The sequence below is a fragment of the Hemiscyllium ocellatum genome, chromosome 6 (genome assembly GCF_020745735.1).
Source record: "Hemiscyllium ocellatum isolate sHemOce1 chromosome 6, sHemOce1.pat.X.cur, whole genome shotgun sequence".
Taxonomy (NCBI): Eukaryota; Metazoa; Chordata; class Chondrichthyes; order Orectolobiformes; family Hemiscylliidae; genus Hemiscyllium; species Hemiscyllium ocellatum.
The window spans coordinates 103,241,835-103,261,830 of record NC_083406.1 but is presented as its reverse complement, the minus strand read 5'-3'; the positions used below and the strand labels follow the sequence as shown (position 1 = coordinate 103,261,830).

At 42.5% G+C, this 19,996-nt stretch overlaps 1 protein-coding gene across 5 annotated transcripts in view; it reads right to left on the bottom strand.

Annotated features, from left to right (window-relative positions):
* Positions 1-19,996, bottom strand: part of LOC132816523 (CRACD-like protein) — a 153,606-nt gene that overhangs the window by 14,095 nt on the left and 119,515 nt on the right. For 4 of the 5 annotated variants that reach the window (XM_060826223.1, XM_060826220.1, XM_060826224.1 and 1 more), the window contains 3 exons: positions 16,851-18,486; positions 4,042-4,083; positions 198-385 (listed from right to left, as the gene is read on the bottom strand). In XM_060826223.1, the coding sequence (XP_060682206.1) occupies positions 198-385; positions 4,042-4,083; positions 16,851-18,486 (1,866 nt within the window). The remainder of the gene's footprint in view (positions 1-197; positions 386-4,041; positions 4,084-16,850; positions 18,487-19,996) is intronic. The other variant, XM_060826222.1, reaches the window with a different exon arrangement.

Below are 19,996 nucleotides of genomic sequence, written 5' to 3'. Positions count from 1 at the left end.
GATTCAACATCATGGCCACAGATTCCTAACAAAAAACTTTTATAGAATTGATTTTGTCCTTAAGATTACTGAAGAACATCAGTCTTCAACCTTTATTTGGTGTACCGAACCAATTTCAGAATGAAGTGATTGATGATCAGTATAAGGTGGGGTGTATATAGAAGAGGAATGAAGGAGACAGCACTACACAACTTTACCTTATTCACTCCGTTACCATCGGTAGTAGCTTTGGTTTCCTGGGCTGACATTTTATTTTGCTTGCTGAAATGCTGCACCTGATACCCTTTCTGCTTTTGCCTAGCCATGGTGACCCAAGCTGGCACAGAAGAAGCTTCAGTGGACGATCCATTGTCTTGGGTGTGTTTGTCAAAAAGTTGCCCTTTTTCTGTGGAAAGACAACAAAGTCAACAATTCCTGTACTAACCTGTGTACAAGAGAATGTTGGTGAATGAAGAACCATATAAATACAGATAATTGAAAGAATATAAATGTCAAAATAGTTCTGACTCTTTGGATTTATTTCATTGCCACCAATTTTGTACTTATAATCATGTTGACTGACATTACATTGGAAGCTATGTTGATTAGCAAAGCAATGGCTGAGTGTGTTGCAGGATCATAGTGACAAATTTCAACCAGTCCCGAGATGATCTGGGCCATATATATCTGAGGCCACCCATAATCAATTGCATGTTATGTTATGAGTCTATTTGAGACGTCAAATTGTGTCAAAGGTCATACTTTGTTGTGACAAGAACAATGAAAAGGCTTGAAAGAACTGATGAAAAGTAATCACCCTGAAATGGAAATACCATTTCTCTCTAGAGATGCTGCCTAACCTGCTGAATGTTTCCACTTTGTTCTTGTTTTCAGCATCTGCAGTATTTTTATTTTCGATCCATTTTACTCTCCGCTTTATCAATGCACATCAACAGAGGGCAGTAGTGAGAAGTGACTGAGGAGGATTCTGGGAGAAAATGACTTGCTCATCATAACCGAGAAGGGGACAGCAGCGGGTCTAGTGTCAAACTACAGGAAAGAGTGTAGATATGGCAGGAGAATGGGTGACTTCGTCAAAAGAAAAAGAGACAGAAGGTCAGGAAACTAAAAACTCCTTGGAGATGTCTAACACTATGAAATTTTCAATACCTATATAGTTAGCAATACAACTGAGTTAATAGAATCTCTCCAATGTTTGGGGTGGCACGGTGGCTCAGTGGTTAGCATTGCTGCCTCACAGCACCAGGGACCCAGGTTTGATTCCCGCCTTGGGTGACTGTCTGTGTGGAGTTTGCACATTCTCCCTGTGTCTGCGTGGGTTTCCTCCCACTATCCAAAGATAGGCAGGTTAGGTGAATTAGGCAAACGTGAGGGCTGCAGATGCTGAAGATCAGAGTCTAGATTAGAGTGGTGCTGGAAAAGCACAGCAGGTCAGGCAGCATTTGAGGAGCAGGAAAATCAATGTTTCGGGCAAAAGCCCTTCATCAGGAATGAAGCTAGGTTAGATGAATTGGCCATTAGTCAGGGGTAAATATAGGGTTTCTCTTCGGGCGGTTGGTGTGGACTTGTTGAACCGAAGGGCCTATTTCCATACTGTAGGGAATCTAAAAAAATGTAGAAACAGGCTATTTGGCCCAGCAAGTTCACACTGACCCACCAAAGACTAACCTACCTAGACCCATTCCTCTACATTTACCCCTGACTAATGCACCTAACCTGCACATCCCTGAACACTATGGGCAATTTAGCACAGCCAGTTCACCTAACCAGCACATCCATGGATAGTGGGAGAAAACTCAGGAAGAATGTACAAACTCCGCACAGATAATCACCCAAGGCTAGAATCAAACTCGGGTCCCTGGCTTGGTGAGGCAACAGTGTTAACCACTGAGCCACCGTACCAGGTTAGGGGTGGATGACTTGAGGGAAAACCACAAAATCATGGTGCCCAAAGCTTTTCCATTTAAATAGTAATCAGCTCATCTATTCTTCTTGCCAAAATGGGTAAGGGAATTAAAGAATGGGATATGTAAGGTGCGCATAAGGAGGAATTGCTGCGAAAGCAAAAAGTAATTTTTCAAAACTATTTCTTGGAATTTGAGCATCACCTGCAGGACCTGGATTTGTTGTCCATTTCTAACTGCCCTTGAAAAGTCACCATGATGTGGTGGTGCTGGTGTTGGAACTGGGGTGGACAAAGTCAGAAGTCACATGACACCAGGTTATAGTTCAACAAGTGACTTCACCTGTTGAAGGAGCAGTGCTCTGAAAGATTGAGATTTCAATAAAACCTATAGGACTATAACCTGATGTCGTGTGACTTCTAAGCTTGAAAAGGTGGCAGTAAAATGCCCTCTTGGGTCAGTGCAGACCATGTGGCATACATACATTCATACGTCCACATGCTATGAGGCAAGGAATAAGGCTGATCAAAACAAGGAAATGCTGTGCAGGAATCAGTTCTGTTCAGGCTATGGGAACATTATCTGTGGGCTGCAACCAGCCAACATTAAGCAATGCAGAATGTAATGTTTTATGTGATATTCTGGAATGTTGCTCATTTATTTTGAGCAGAGGAGCAAATGAGGTGAACAATGTTTGTAAATTTAAAAAAAGTTAATTATTCATCTCCCTCATGTAGAATACATGAGCAGACAGTGCAGTAGTGGGTCAAACTCTTGAAAACACTCCCTCGTATTGCACAGTCTGTACTAAGGATTGGGCACAGGAGAACAAGTGGCCTGTTATCAGTTGGCCTTTCTAGAGCAATACATGTTTGTGCTACATCCTCTACTTACAATCTGTGACTGTGTTTGGCAGGTTTCCCATTTATCTGTCACACCTACTGGCCAATTGGCACCACTTACTGTCAACCACATCAAAATTATTTTTATGGCCCTAATATATTGTTGCCATCATTTAAAAAGGGTACCAGAATTGTTGTTTTTTCCCTCTGGAATTGTGCAGCGTCCATTTGGAAAAAGTGAGGACTGCAGATGCTGGAGACCGGAGTTGAAAAGTGTGGTGCTGGAAAAGCACAGCAGGCCAGGCAGCATCCGAGGAGCAGGAGAATCGATGTTTCGGGCATAAGCCCTTCTTCAGGAATGAGGCTCATTCCTGAAGAAGGGCTTATGCCTGAAACGTCGATTCTCCTGCTCCTCAGATGCTGCCTGGCCTGCTGCGCTTTTCCAGCACCACACTTTTCAACTCCAGCATCCATTTGTACAATTATTGAAGAGACAATCATATAGTTGTTTTGCCCCTTAGAATGATGAGCATGAGTTTCCCTAGGAAGTTAAACTTACTTCATTTAGCGTGCTGTTTTGCTTCCTCAGCGTAAACATTTGAATAATCAGTTTGCATTCAATTAGGGTGCGTTAGCGCTTATAACAAATGGCACAAATTATGAGGATACATTTTGCTAATCTCCTACAAGGTTGTAGCAAAGAAATAAAAGATAATTGGCCCATTAAGAATTGTTTGCACATGAGAGATAAAGTTTAATCCCAATTTGCAGCTCAGTCCTCATATTCTGAAGTTCCCCTTTTTAAAATGATTTTCTGTCTGCTTCAATGACTGTTTGCTGTAGAGTATGCCACTTTCTGTACATGAGAATCAGCTTTTGGCGCGGATTAGTCAACTCCCTGACTGATCTGTCCAATCTTCACACAGCAATTACATTTTATTTTGCTAAACGCATCCGTCTTACTTATAACTTGTTATCTCATTTTTCCACATTGCTTCTCAAAAATAGTGCATTCGAAAGCAAAATAAATGAATACATTTTGAAAATTCGGCCCTCTGGTGAATTGTGTGAAGCAAGGCTTTATTTATCAGAAACATGCATTATAATAGGATTAATAAAGTGAATAAATCATCACATAACCAAATTTTAAAAATTGATTCAATCAGGTTAATTAGTCATATTGTACAATGGAATTCAGATTTTAAACTTTTATTTCAAAACCCCCAAAATTGTGTGTAAATCAGGCCAGAAATTAATGGCAAACAATTAGCAGCTCTGCATTTTTATACTTCTACCTTCTTCGGAATGATCATCTTGTAAAACTTCAGCAGATTTCTCTGGAAGAAATTAAATCGATTTGTCCAATAAGTTGTTAAAATACCCAAATTATTAACCGCGTTAAATCCCATCTTTCCTTGTTTGAAAACATGCAGCACCCTCGTGAGTCTAAGACGATTCTGGGCCTAGATTAGCCCTAGTGCACAACCAAACTGCCATGGAATTTTAACTAGAGTGTGCACCACAGGACGCTGTGCTCAGTAAAGCCTACTGGAGGGAAGATGCCAAAGTATATGGAATTTACTAACCCATAGAATTTAACCCAGGACCATAATAATATTTTATCCCACATGTGCTTATTTACCTTTGCATTGAAAAGTATCCACACCTCAACTACCGCTCCATGTAAATGATCTTTTAGATCAAAAAGAGAAAATGTTGCCTGAGACTTAAAATATGCTATTCCAGGCTCCTTACACTCCTACTCTGCACTGCAATCCTTGTCAGCCCTCCGTTATGAAAAGTCACAGACATGAATTAGTATTTCTTGTCCAGACTTAATGATGGACACACCAATTGTGGGAACAGACACCTTTTGGGGATACATGACTCCCCTCCCTCACTGCCAACAAAACTTATTGGATCAAGCTTCAATCAACCACGAGAAAGCTAGCTGGAGATTTTCTTGGTGAATCACTGGCCTCAATAATGAAGTCTCACCCTCCCAGAGATCGTCACTGGAGACCCAAACTTTATGGGCTTAAATAGCACAAAGCTAATTGATTGTCTTTGCAGGGAGAGGTGTTTCATTGACAACCATCCTCTTGCTCCACCTCCTCCCCCATTCCTGCCCCTGCTTGGTCCATATTGAGGCTAACTGAGCCAACTCCACCTCAAACTGTGAAGGCAGGTCACCCCATTCTCCTGGGAAATTTTGCTTTCCTGCAGGGACAGCAAATGATTGAGTGGGTGGTGGTGCGTTCTTTAAATGACTGGCAATAGACAACTCAAGGGGCTTAATCGGTTGCTGAGGTGGCAAGACAAGGATGAATACCTCCAGGGTCGTCTTGCTCAATTATTAGATTAGATTAGACTTACAGTGTGGAAACAGGCCCTTCGGCCCAACAAGTCCACACCGACCCGCCGAAGCGCAACCCACCCATACCCCTACATTTACCCCTTACCTAACACTACGGGCAATTTAGCTTAGCCAATTCACCTGACCCGCACATCTTTGGACTGTGGGAGGAAACCGGAGCACCCGGAGGAAACCCACGCAGACACGGGGAGAACGTGCAAACTCCACACAGTCAGTCGCCTGAGTCGGGAATTGAACCCGGGTCTACAGGCGCTGTGAGGCAGCAGTGCTAACCACTGTGCCACCGTGTTGCCCATTATGTGCCCTACTCACCATCATCTTTGCCACCTCCAGGAAGCGGATAGTACACACTCTTTGCTTGCTCTCCACAGATGTTGGAAAATGTGAAACGTCCCATAAAATGACAATTTGACCCACATGAATATTAATGAGGCTTGGAGCTTGGAACACAATGTGGCTTCCATTGGCATAACAGATTGCACAGGTCAATTGTGAAGAAGAATGAACACTTATCCCTCTACAACCAGAATACTGGAAGAGGTACTCACTGTATACCCATGACTGCGTCACCAAATACCAGACGAATGCCATTTACAAGTTCGCTGATGACACCACCATAGTCGGTCGAATCTCGAATGGCAACAAAACAGACTACAGACGGGACCTCACTCTCAATGCCAGCAAAACCAAAGAACTCATTATTGACTTTCGGTGGGAGATGTTACTCATGGCCCCCTAACACTAACAGCACAGAAGTGAAATGAGTGGAGAGTGTCAAGCTCCTGGGAGTGGTCAGCCACAATAAGCTTTCTTGGACTCTTCATGTGGACATACTGGTTATAGAGGCCCAACAACATCTTTTCTTCCTCAGGCAGCTGAGGAAATTTCGCATGATGGCAAATACCCTTGTTAACATTTATGCGCCATCGAGAGCATTCTGTCTGGATGTATCATTATCTGGTATGGCACTGTAACCCCATTCAAGATCAGAGATGGTTACAGAGAGTGGTGAACTCGGCCCGAACAATCACAAACCTCCCATCTATAGAATCCATCTACCAGGCCCGCTGTCAAGGAAAGGCTACCAGCATTCTCAAAGATCCATCCCACCCTGGCAATGCTTTTCTACAAGGTAAAAACCTTGTACAAGGTCTTCCACTGGACACTCATTTGTTAGGCCGAACTGGTCCTCACCCTTAACAATTTCTCCTTTGAATCCTCCCACATCCTGCAGACCAAAGGGGTAGCCATGGGCACACGTATGGGCCCCAGCTATGCCTGTCTCTTTGTTGGCTATGTAGAACAGTTGATCTTCCGTAATTACACCAGCACCACCTCCCACCTCTTCCTCTGCTACATTGATGACTGCATTGGCGCCACCTCGTGCTCCCGCGAGGAGGTTGAGCAATTCATCAACTTCACCAACACATTCCACCCTGACCTTAAATTTACCTGGACCATCTCTGACACCTCCCTCCCCTTCCTGGACCTCTCCATCTCCATTAATGACGACCGACTTGACACTGACATTTATTACAAACCCACCGACTTGCACAGCTACCTGGATTACACCTCTTCCCTCCCTACCTCTTGCAAAAATGCCACCCCGTATTCCCAATACCTCTGCCTCCGCTGTATCTGCTCCCAAGAGGACCAGTTCCACCACAGAACACATCAGATGGCCTCCTTCTTTAGAGACCACAATTTCCCTTCCCACGTGGTTAAAGATGCTCTCCAATGCATCTCGTCCACATCTCGCACCTCCGCCCTCAGATCCCACCCCTCCAACCGTAACAAGGATAGAATGCCCCTGGGGCTCACCTTCCATCCTACAAACTTTTGCATAAACCAAATCATCTGCCAACATTTCCGCCACCTCCAAAAAGACCCCACCAGGTCTATACCAGGGATATATTTCGCTCCCCACCCCTTTCCGCCTTCCGCAAAGACCGTTTCCTCCGTGACTACCTGGTCAGGGCCACGCCCCCACCCCCCCCCCCCCCCCCCCTACCAACCCACCCTCCCATCCTGGCACCTTCCCCTGCCACTGCAGGAACTGTAAAACCTGCGCCCACACCTCTTCCCTCACCTCTATCCAAGCCCCTAAAGGAGCCTTCCACATCCATCAAAGTTTTACCTGCACATCCACTAATATCATTTATTGTATCCGTTGCTCCCGATGCAGTCTCCTCTACATTGGGGAGACTGGGCACCTCCTAGCAGAGCGCTTTAGGGAACATCTCCAGGAAACCCGCACCAATCAACCACACCACCCCGTGGCCCAACATTTCAACTCCCCCTCCCACTCTGCTAAGGACATAGAGGTCCCGGGCCTTCTTCACCGCCGCTCCCTCACCACCAGATGCCTGGAGGAAGAACGCCTCATCTTCCATCTCAGAACACTTCAACCCCAGGGCATCAATGTGGACTTCAACAGTTTCCTCATTTCCCCTTCCCCCACCTCACCCTAGTTCCAAACTTCCAGCTCAGCACTGTCCCCATGACTTTCCAGACTTGTCCTACCTGCCTATCTCCTTTTCCACCTATCCACTCCACCCTCTCCTCCCTGACCTATCACCTTCATCCCCTCCCCCACTCACCTATTGTACTCTATGCTACTTTCTCCCCACCCCCACCCCCACCCTCCTTTAGCTTATCTCTCCACGCTTCAGGCTCACTGCCTTTATTCCTGATGAAAGGCTTTTGCCTGAAACATCCATTTCGCTGCACTTTGGATGCTGCCTGAACTGCTGTGCTCTTCCAGCACCAATAATCCAGAAAATGTTTTTCTACAACCTGTAACATCGGGGAGAAGGTACAGAAGCCTAACACACACACGAGCCGGTTTCGAAACAGTTTCTAACCTACTCTTTTAGAATACTGAATGGACTCACAAACTCTTAACATGTGCCTCTACCTGTGTTTCTGTTTTTGCCTCTGTTTACCTACTATTTACTTATCAATGCTATTTAACTTTGTGATCAGCCTTTATTGCTTGCAAGACAAAGTTTTTCACTGTGCCTTGGTATGCGTGACAATAAATTCAATTCAATTCAGATAATGAGCCTGTAATGTTGTTGACTGGTCCTCGCCACATTGTAACACTTCCCTGCTATCCATATTGCACTGCAGCATCCATTTTCAACACCGGGTCTAACACTGTTGCTGGGAATTAGCAGCTCTTTGTGTTAACAGGCCAAGGCCCCTGTGCCTTGTTGGACAGCTGATTTCTGCCAGGTTTCAGGACTTGAAATGGTAACTATATTGCTCTCTTCACAGATGCTGTTAGACCTGCTGAGTTTCTCCAGCACGTTCTGTTTTTATTTGTGGAAAATTACCTTCTATAGATCATTCAGATCCCTCATGAAACATGCAACACAGGTGCCTGGGAATTTGTACTGAAATGAAGCTGGTAGTCTGATGAAGAAAATGATACAAGCTGAAGCCACAACTTTATGTTTTGAGAGAATTGTTCCAGGAAGTGTAAAACTTCATGGAATTACAATCTGAACACACAGCAATTCAAGTCAAAACAACAGCACGGAGATGAAGAGAGGAAATGGAAACGATTTCGAGGCAAAGGGGATGAAATAGGAAGCAGAAGGGATACGTTTCAGATGATACTGATAATGCCACCAATAGCAATGCAGAGAGATAAGACTTACACCATAAAAATCAGAGAGCAACCTCCCATGAGGCCTACTGAGATATATTAATTCCACTCTCATTAATCAAAGTGTCACAAAACTGAGCATAATGCTTTTTCAAAAAGCAGCAATGCTCAGATAAAGCATTAAACGACCTGTTTGGGGATGAGAGAGGTTTCTGTTAAGCTTTGTTCCATGGAACTGAATAAGTTGTTGAAATGTAGCCAAGTGCGACATCTTTTCAATCACACAGTTTTAATAAAAGGTGATAGATCTATACTTCATTGTTCAATGTTCTCTTTATCTTCTGTCACTAACCTAGTTTAAGATATACAACTTTTGGTTAACTGTGTTTCTTTTCAAAACTGTAAAAAGCTCTACATTTCCACCTTAGCACAAGATTTTAAAGTTTTTGAGATAATAGGAAAATAAAATGGCAGCAACAATCATTTGGAAAGTTGGATGAGTCTTTCCGCACTATTTGCATATTAAAAAGCTAGTACCTTTCTCCACGCTACGTCTCCTCCTGCTTTTCACTGACTGACAGACAGTATCGGAAACATACGCTACAAATGGTGGATTTTAGTAAGGCGTTCGATAAGGTTCCCCATGGTAGGCTAATGCTAAAACTTCGGAGGTATGGCATTGAGGATACATTAGAGGTTTGGATTAGGAATTGGCTGGCTGGAAGGAGACAGAGGGTAGTAGTTGATGGATTATGTTCATCTTGGAGCGCGGTTACTAGCGGTGTACCACAAGGATCTGTTTTGGGACCATTGCTTTTTGTTATCTTTATAAATGATCTAGAGGAAGGACTTGAAAGCTGGGTAAGCAAGTTTGCGGATGACACAAAAGTCGGTGGAGTTGTGGATAGTGAGGAAGGAAGTGGTAGGTTACAGCGGGATATAGATAAGTTGCAGAGCTGGGCGGAAATGTGGCAAATGGAATTCAATGTAGCTAAGTGCGAAGTCGTTCACTTTGGTAGGAATAACAAGATGATGGATTACTGGGCTAATGGTAGGCTACTTGGTAGTGTGGATGAGCAGAGGGATCTTGGTGTCTATGTACACAGATCTCTGAAAGTTGCCACCCAGGTAAATAGTGCTGTGAGGAAGGCATATGGTGTACTGGGCTTTATTGGCAGAGGAATTGAGTTCCGGAGTCCTGAGGTCATGTTGCAGTTGTATAAGACTCTGGTGAGGCCTCATCTGGAGTATTGTGTGCAGTTTTGGTCGCCATACTATAGGAAGGATGTGGAAGCTTTAGAACGAGTGCAGAGGAGGTTTACCAGGATGTTGCCTGGAATGGTAGGAAAATCTTATGAGGAAAGGCTGAGGCACTTGGGGCTGTTCTCATTGGAGAAGAGAAGGTTTAGGGGAGATCTGATAGAAGTGTATAAGATGATTAGGGGTTTAGATAGGGTAGATACTAAGAACCTTTTACAGCTAATGGAGTCAGGTGTTACTAGGGGACATAGCTTTAAATTAAGGGGTGGTAGGTATAGGACAGATGTTAGGGGTAGATTCTTCACACAGCGGGTTGTGAGTTCATGGAATGCCCTGCCCGTATCAGTGGTGAACTCTCCTTCTTTATGGTCATTTAAGCGGGCATTGGATAGGCATTTGGAAGTTATTGGGCTAGTATAGGTTAGGTAGGATTCGGTCGGCGCAACATCGAGGGCCGAAGGGCCTGTACTGCGCTGTATCCTTCTATGTTCTAAAGCTCATACCAAATGATGATCTTGAAATAGTCAGTTGAAGCTAAGAGGTTAGGGACCCAAACCCCTGCCTCCTCTGGCCCTTCTTAGTTGCTCAACTATCAAATTCAAATGCTTTGCTAATGGTGGGTGGCACAGTGGCTCAGTGGTTAGCACTGCTACCTCAAAGTGCCAGGGGCCTGGGTTCGATTCCAGCCTTGGGCGACTGTGTGGAGTTTGCATGTTCTCCCCATGTCTGTGTGGATTTCCTCTGGATGCTTTGGTTTCCTCCCACAATCCAACGATTAGTGCAGGTTAGGTGAATTGGCCATGCTAATCTGCCCATAGTGTTCAGGGACATGTAGGTGAGGTGCATTAGTCAGTGGTAAATGTAGAGTAATACGGTAGGAGAATGTCTGGGTGGGTTACTCTTTGGAGGGTTGGTGCAGATTTGTTGGGCCAAATTGCCTGTTTCCACACTGTAGGGATTCTATGACTCTAATGTGTGTTCTGGCCTTTGTTTAATATAACTGTCTGAAACCGTTTTCTGCAGGTAATAGTGGCTCTGAAGCTGCTTTGTGTGAGAAGTGGTGCAGGATTGCAGCTTACAAATGATGGTCTAGGTTTCCTAGTCATTATGCAGATGATAACTAAGCCTTCTAGTAACAAAGTCCTTCTCTTGGTGCATCCATAGCCACTGTAGCACCTTCCAGATGTGTGTAGCAAGCTCAGCCAGGTGGGCCTCATAGAATTTGAGTCCCTCATTGGGGCTGTTAATCTGGTCCAATCAGGGAGCCCTGGCTGACAGCTATAAACAGGAGTGTCAGAAGTTCTGTTCACTCTGAGAGCTGGCTTCCTGATCAAGGGCTTATGCCTGAAAAGTCGATTCTCCTGCTCCTTGAATGCTGCCTGACTTGCTGTGCTTTTTCAGCAACACACTCTCGACTCTGATCTTCAGCATCTGCTGTCTTCACTTTCTCCACAGCACCGAAAGAGGCCAATTGGCCCATTGTGTCCATACTGGCCCTCTGAAGCAGCAGAACACCTGGCCCATTTCCATTTGCCAGGTAGCCCTGACTGTTCTTCATTTTGTGAACATTGTCTAATTTCACTGTGAAAGCTTCAATTGACCCCGCATCCATCACACAATTTAGCTAATTGACCTCTGAGTGAACTGTCACGCTGTCTGACATTCATCAAACCTGCTCTTTGTGATTAGGATTAATTTGTGGATCTTGCAAATGGGCCAGGAGGCTGTGGTTGCTGGGACCTCGTTACTCTCCAGCCTGGTGTCTGATGCTGACTGCACCACTGTTTTATGAACATTGATGGGTTTCATCTGAAGAAGGACTCATGCCCGAAAGGTCGACTCTCCTGCTCCTTGGATGCTGCCTGATCTGCTGCGCTTTTCCAGCAACACATTTTCAGCTCTGATCTCCAGCATCTGCAGTTCTCACTTTCATCTACATTAAACTTTCCCCTGCATTAAACCTTCCCCTACATTAAATCTCTGGAAATCTCAACTGGGAAAATCAAAATAAAATTTGTGTTCCTGTGTCTTTTTCTTTATCATCTGTCCAATTCAGTTAAAAATGTAGTCTCACTTTTCACAGTGCAGATTGTTCTCATTTAGCATGATGAAGTATTACTTGTTGATGCTGAATGGCCAATGTGGAACTGTGCCATATAGGCCAGAAAGTGCCAACGTCCAATTACCCTTCTGTGAGAAGCAATTATTTTAAGCGGATTACAAGGGACATTGCAATGTGCGATATCATTAGTTGCATACCTTTATTGTTACTAGTTTCTTCATTCCTTTGATTATTTTTCCAATCTTTTTTTCTCTTATTCTTTATCGTCTTCCTTTCAACATCACCCCTTTCATCCCAAGATCACAATATAACTCCTCTCCTGACTCCCCAAAGCCTGTCCACCATCTCCAAGGCACAAGTCAGGAGTGTGATGAAATATTCCCCACTTGCCTGGATGAATGCAACTCCGACAACATTCAAGAAGACTGACACTATCGAAGGCAAAGCAGCCAGCTTGGTTGGCACCTGATCCACAGACATTCAGTCCTTCCACCATCAATCAGTAACAGCAGTGTGTACTGTCTACATGATGCACTGCAGAAATTCACCAAAGCTCCTTAGATAACACCTTCCAAACCACAACCATTTCATCGAGAGGGACAAGGGTGGAGATACATGGAAACACCACCCTCCAAATCACTCACCATTCTGTCTTGGAAATATATTGCTATTCCTTCAGTGTCGTTGGATAAAAATCCTGGAATTACCTCCCTAACAGCATTGTGGGTCTACCTACAGCACATAGACTTCAGCAGCTCAAGAAGGCAGCTCACCAAGACCTTCTCAAGGACAACTTGGGATGGGCAATAAATGCTGGCCAACCAGTGATAGTCACATCCCGTGAATGAATATAAATTGAGATAGTGATAGTTTAACTGGACTTATTGCATGGCTAGGCTTAAGATAAAAGATGAAATTTATTAGTGTTTTTCTTAATGCATGATTTTGTTTTTCTCTCAGTGAATGTTTTCTTTCATTTGAACCTTGCAGAATTTCTAAACCATGATTGTATCTGATCAATTAATGCTTAGCAATTTCACATCAGAACTTGTTCCTCACACAAGATGGGTCTTGGGGCAAATGTTCATCGGTAAAAGGACGGCTGGAAAATGGGAAGCCTTCAGAAATGAGATAACAAGAGTCCAGTGAAAGTATATTCCTGTTAGGGTGAAAAGGAAGGCTGGTAGGTATAGAGAATGCTGGATGACTAAAGAAATTGAGGATTTGGTTCAGAAAAAGAGGAAAGCATATGTCAGGTATAGACAGGATAGATTTGAGTGAATCCTTAGAAGAGTATGAAGGGAGTAGGAGTAAAATTAAGAGGGAAATCAGGAGGGCAAAAAGGCGACATGAGATAGCTTTGGCAAATAGAATTAAGGAGAATCTAAAGGGTTTTTACAAATACATTAAGGACAAAAAGGGTAACTAGGGAATAGGGCCCCTCAAAGATCAGCAAGGTGGCCTTTGTGTGGAGCTGCAGAAAATGGGGGAGACACTAAACACGTATTTTGCATCAGTATTTACTGTGGAAAAGGATATGGAAGATATAGAATGTAAAGAAATAGATGGTGACATCTTGAAAAATGTCAATATTACAGAGGAGGAAGTGCTGGATGTCTTGAAATGCATAAAGGTGGATAAAACCCCAGGACCTGCCACAAGGATCAGTGCTAGGTCCACTACTTTTCATCATTTATATAAATGATTTGGATGTGAACATAAGGGGTATAGTTAGTAAGTTTGCAGATGACACCAAAATTGAAGGCGTAGTGGACAGCGAAGAAGGTTACCTCAGATTACAACAGGACCTTGATCAGGTGGGCCAATGGGCTGAGAAGTGGCAGATGGAGTTTCATGCAGGTAAATGCCAGGTGCTGCATTTTGGAAAGCAAATCTTAGCAGGGCTTATACACTTAATGGTAAGGTCCTAGGGAGTGTTGCTGAACAACGAGACCCTGGAGTGCAGGTTCATATCTCCTTAAAAGTGGAGGCGCAGGTAGATAGAATAGTGAAGAAGGTATTTGGTATGCTTTCGTTTATTGGTCAGACTACTGCGTACAGCAGTTGGGAGGTCATGTTGCAGCTGTACCGGACATTGGTTAGGTCACTGTTGGAATACTGTATGCATTCTGGTCTCCTTTCTATTAGAAAGATGTTGTGAAACTTGAAAGGGTTCAGAAAAGATTTACAAGGATGTTGCCAGGGATGGAGGATTTGAGCTATAGGGAGAGGCTGAACATGCTGGAGATATTTTCCCTGGAACATCGGAGGCTGAGGGGTGACTTTATAGAGGTTTACAAAATCATGAGGGGCATGGATAGGATAAATAGACAAAGTCTTTTCCCTGGGGTGGGGGAGTCCAGAACTAGAGGGCATAGGTTTAGGGTGAGACAGCAAAGATATAAAAGAGACCTAAGTGACAAATTTTTCACACAGAGGGTGGTACGTGTATGGATGAACTGCCAGAGGATGTGGTGGAGGCTGGTACAATTGCAACATTTAAGAGGCATTTGGATGGGTATATGAATAGGAAGGGTTTGGAGGGATATGGGCTAGTTGCTGGCAGGTGGGACTAGATTGGGTTGGGATGCCTGGGCGGGTTGGACCGAAGGGTCTGTTTCCATGCCTGTACATCTCTATGACTTTATGTCCCACACCTGTGAAGCAATGAAAAGTTGATCATTCCAAATTGCTACAAGCATTTTTATAAACAATGTCTCCTGTACTGTAAGGAGCTGGACAGTGAAATATTACAAGGGATTTAAATTTAATTATTATTTAATCTCTGTCCCTTTGTGATTGTTAGTATTACTTGACTATCACAATTGTCAAAGTGCTCAGCAAACACAGTAATTCAAATTCATTTACACCACAATTGCCTTATCAGCGATAATTTCAGGCTAGGTGTAAAATGAGTCATTAAATTAAACCAATAATGACATTTGTTCAGATATTATGGTGGGAACATTTCTGAATGGCTTTGTTGTGAAACTAGCTTTTCCTCTCTTAAATAATGCATGTTGCTAATAATGAACCCTATTGTGTGAATAACATTATATTCTCAACCTATTTGACCTGACTGAGGTAATAATAAGGAACAGAGTACAAAATAATAATCATTGGAAAATGGTAGCACTTTGCAAACAGTCAATTTTGCTGTTAATTACTTTTTTCGGATCATGAAGGATAAATATATTAGCAGAGTCTAGTAATATTCTAATTAGATGTGGATAGAGAGAGATGATTAAAAAGGCAGATGGAAATGTAGCATTAAATGAATATTTCTCAGACTTACTGATATTGATTAGTGAAGTGCCCAATAAATCACTTTGTGCTTCATCTATATAAATAATACGGACAGGCATAAGACAGCGGATATAAAATGATAGTACAAAATTGAGAGGAGAAAACTGTTAAGAAGAATACAGAAGATTACGGAATGATATAAGCAGCATAGAAAATGGAAATATTAGTGGCAGATGCAGTTTACATGAGGTATTACACAAGACTAAAGAATAAAATGACACTTTTAGTTATAAATTTCTTAATTTGAGGAGGCACAAAAATATCTAGGTCTACTGGTAAATTCTTAATAATCCATTTTAGTTTCAAAAGACCATTAAGAGGGAAGCTGGGACTTTAGGATTGAATACAAAAGTGAAATGTTTAGGGGGCTATGTGGTGTAGTTATAGTATTCCTAACTCTGGGCCAGGAGGCCTGGGTTCAAGTTTTACTTGCTCCAGAGATGTGTCTCAACGTATGATGCAATTGATTAAAATAACTACAAAAGCAAAAGGATCATAATGACTCTGTAATATCGTGGTAAAGACACATCTAAATTCTGGATTTAATGGAGCTGAAATAAATCTCTCCCACTCACCAGCTAAATTTGCTGCAAACTGAGTTGGGATGGCACTTCCAGCCTCAGAAACAGAAAGCCCTTTTGGCCAATCAAAGGCTGGCATCTTTCCAGTAACAGCAGTGCCCCCTAGGTGGGGTGGCCACTGCTGGTACTACAGTGTGGCCAGGAGGGAGTGTGTGGTGGTGCATCTGGGATTGAGGAACGTGTGGTTTGCCACCAGGGACAAATTAGCAGTGAAAGGGGGATGGAAGGGGTGGAGTCTGGTGCAGAAGGGTTTGGGGATTGGGGCAGGAAACAGTCGCTGGCTGGCTACAGGCAGGTGGGATGCCCTCTGATGGGCTCACAAGTAATTTATTGATGAAATTGATTGGCATCATGAAAGACCTTATATAAAGACAAGCTTTTTTTCTACGAAGAACAAATAGGATCAGAGGTAGGAATTGCAAGGAAAAGGGTAAATACTTTTCCTTGAATCATGAAGATTTAAGGAGGACTTAGTAGGAATATAACACAACAAAGAAAACCTGAAACATGATCACATGGTGAGCACCAGATTGACAAAACAAAGATTGAGAAGATTGATTTTTATGAAGGAGTTATTCAATAGAAAATACTTTGCCACACATAGTAATCAATGTTAGGCCAATCACAGCATTCAACAGTGTCCTGGAAAGCTGTGGAAGCTTATGGACTGAGGAGTGAAATAGAGAAAGAGAGGGATCATATACAGACCATTAAACGACTGCCGAAGAAAAGCAATGCAAGGGTCTAAATTCAAAAGCCACAATAGAATCTGCCTCATTTAATGCAGAAACATAGAACAGATATTGACCAATAGAAAACCTGCTCCACCATTCAATATGATCAAAGTTTATCTCAATGCTATATTCCAACTTTTGAGTGAGGCCAAAGAGCATAAAATTTCTTACCTGAGATTTTACTGACACTTGGCTTTTTCTCTGTGTCTTTCAGTCTTTCCTGACTAGATTTAATTTGTATGGTCTGTTTGTTCAAGGCTGTTGTTGCAGTATTCACACTTTGGAGGACAGGTTTTTTAGGTAAGGGTGGCTTAACAGAGAGACTTTCAGAAGATTTCGCCTTCAGTTTTCCATTATCCATTAATGTGTTGCTAAGGGAGATTTCAGGTGATTTCCTGACATCTGTCTTTTCAACCTTGAGTTGCAGTGCTGAGCTGCCTGATTCCAAAGTGGCTTCAGCACTGTGACGTTTATAATCTAAATGAGCACTCTCTTTGTATTTTAAAGAATGGGAAGTACTGCGGAGTTTAATGCCAAATAGTCCTCTTCCTTCATCAATTTTGTATTCCTCAGTTTTTTCTGGTTTATGTACTTCAATCCTAACCACAGAAGGTTCAAAAAGGGGCATTTCTTCCCCTTTCTCTTTCCTCTCTCTTCCAGGCAGCGTACTAACTTTCTGTGGGAATCTGTTCTGCAAACTGTCTGAATCCGGTGTCAGATTACCTTCATTCCACTTCATGCTGCCTCGTCTGGATCTATTCCATGCTGAGGAAATTGAGAATTTGAAGGAGCCCTGGCTATTTTTCTTAAATGAACTCTGTGGACTTATTGTGTTGTCTTCTGATGTTTGAACGTCTGTTTTCTTAAATACTGTCACTTCTGTACTCTCCAGACTGCTATTAATGGTTTCTGAAACAGGAGGGTCCTGAGATGTTTTCAAAACCTCTGAAGGTTGCGAACATACCTCAGTACTGGTTGATGCAATACTGCTGAATTCTTCAAGCACTTCACCAGACCTATTGTCATGATTTGAAGGCTCTATTGCTCTTTGATCGATTGAATGTAAAGATTCTTTTGATGGTACTTCTGCGTTTGTTTGTTCACAGGATGTATCTGGGGTTTCCTGCACAAATTCTATCTCATTGATTTCTGTTGCTACAGGGACGATTGAAGGTGGTTCCTCAGAAGTGAGTACCAATTTATCTGCCTGAATCTCCGTGCTTGTTGGATATACAGTCTCGCCTGCAAAGGATATATCAAGAGAAGGAACAGGTGTGCCACATTTTGTGGCCCTCTCTTCAGATTCCGGAAGATTTATTTCTTCTTTTTGCTTTACTGGATCTATAAAATCCAGTGGAGTTGAATGTTCAGACAATACAGTCATTGACCCCAGTGACTCAGTGCCTGGTAGCACAAGAATTTGTGAAGCAGTCACTTCCACTATGTCAAATTCCATCAGATTGACATCCTCTCCAGTTTCTGACAGAACAGCAAGTTCAGAGCTTGTTTGCAGATGATCATTAACATCCCAAGCACAAGACGAGGTGGCAGTATTTAATTGGATAAGTTCACTAGTTCCTTGTTCGGAATTATCCACCACCTCTGTGCTACTTGACTGAATTGTCATAGGCTCAGTTAGCGACAGAGGTTGTCCCTGAGTGAGAATTGTTGATGGAATTGCTGGTTTCTCTTTCAAACATATTTCGGAATTGGCGTTCTCGCTGTTGTAGTTGCTGATCTCTTGCTCATTTTCTTTTAGCTCAGGTACTTTGTACATTAAATCTCTAGGCTCCTCAGAAAGAAATCTCTGCAAAAATAGCAAGGAACAGTTGTCTGTGAATAAACACACGTATTTTCTTCAACCTTATTTTACATGAACTATTTAGAGGAGGAAACATTAGCAATGTGCTTTTTTATTTTGCTTATCTTTTTAAGAATGAGCAAAATGAGAAGCGTAAAATAGTGTCAAGTCCTGTATTTTAAATGGAAAAATGTTGGGATAAGATCAAGGCAATAGAAGGCCCCCGTGCATAGGAGCAAATGAATAAGACAAAAGAGAAAACAGTCAAAGAGACCGATGAAGTCGCTTCATAATTTAGAATGAATTTAGGTGCTATCTAAATGTGGAAGGCTCACCACAGGAGAAAGCAAGCATTTTTAAGAAAGAAACAAGTAAGATGAAAATTGGAATACTACCAGGCTCAAATAAAGGCATGAAAATAGAAATAAAAGAACTGTGGATGCTGGAAGTCTGAAATAAAAACAGATATTGCTGGAGAAACTCAGCAGGTCTGGCAGCCTCTGTGGAGAGAAAGCAGAGTTAATGTTTTGAGTCTGGCCACACTTCTTCTGAACTCTTCTGAAGAAGGGTCACTGGATCCGAAACGTTAACTGTGCTTCCTCTCAAATAAAGGCATACAGTACTCAAGTAAATGTACCTTTGTGGGTAAAAAGATGATTAGGTGGCAGAAAGAAACTGTAGTTAAATAGTTTTAGATTAGCAGGGTGAAATGAGTGGTGTGAAGCTGGGTTTCCTGTTTATCATTTATATAAATGATTTGGGCACAGTAAAATTATACCAAAGTCAATCAAAGATAGATTAGGGGACTGGACAATTATAGTGGAAAATAGGGTAAGGGGCCAGGAGTCCAATTTGCTAAAAACATGGTTAAAAAGAGGTGATCTTTAGCCTCTTCCTTTACATCATTTACATCTTAAAATGGATTTAAACTGTGTCAAAATGCACTAGTGAATGCACAAAGCAGGAAATTCTATCCACAGGGTCACTGACTAACAGGTAGTCAATGAGGCTAGTGGCAATGAGGTGAGTAGAATGCTGTTCAATTCAAGGATTGTCCAGAAACTCAGAAGAAGCCACTTAAAAACACACTGATGCAAGAACTACTTTTCTCAGCAGCATCACTACAAAAAATACCTGGTGCAGAAGCATGTTAGTTAGACTATCTAGATTACTGTGGTATTCTGGTGTCCTAGTAGGGGAAGAAATGGAAAGGATATAGTCAAGTCTCACTGTAATTAAAACCAAAATGACGGGTTTTAGTTATGAATGAAGGTATGAAATAGGGAGGCTTTTCCCCTGGAGTGGAGAACACTGTTATGAATTTCTGCATACTTTGAAAGGGAATAGACTCAGGAATGTCACTGTAAGATTGCTTGGAACACTTTGAACCATTTTGTTCCACCCAGAGAGTTATTAAGCATGAAGTACGATCAGAAACAACCATGTGTTAGCTACATGCTAACACATACTTTTTAAGGAATTTATTAAAGTAAGTAAACAGGTCAAGCAAAATGAT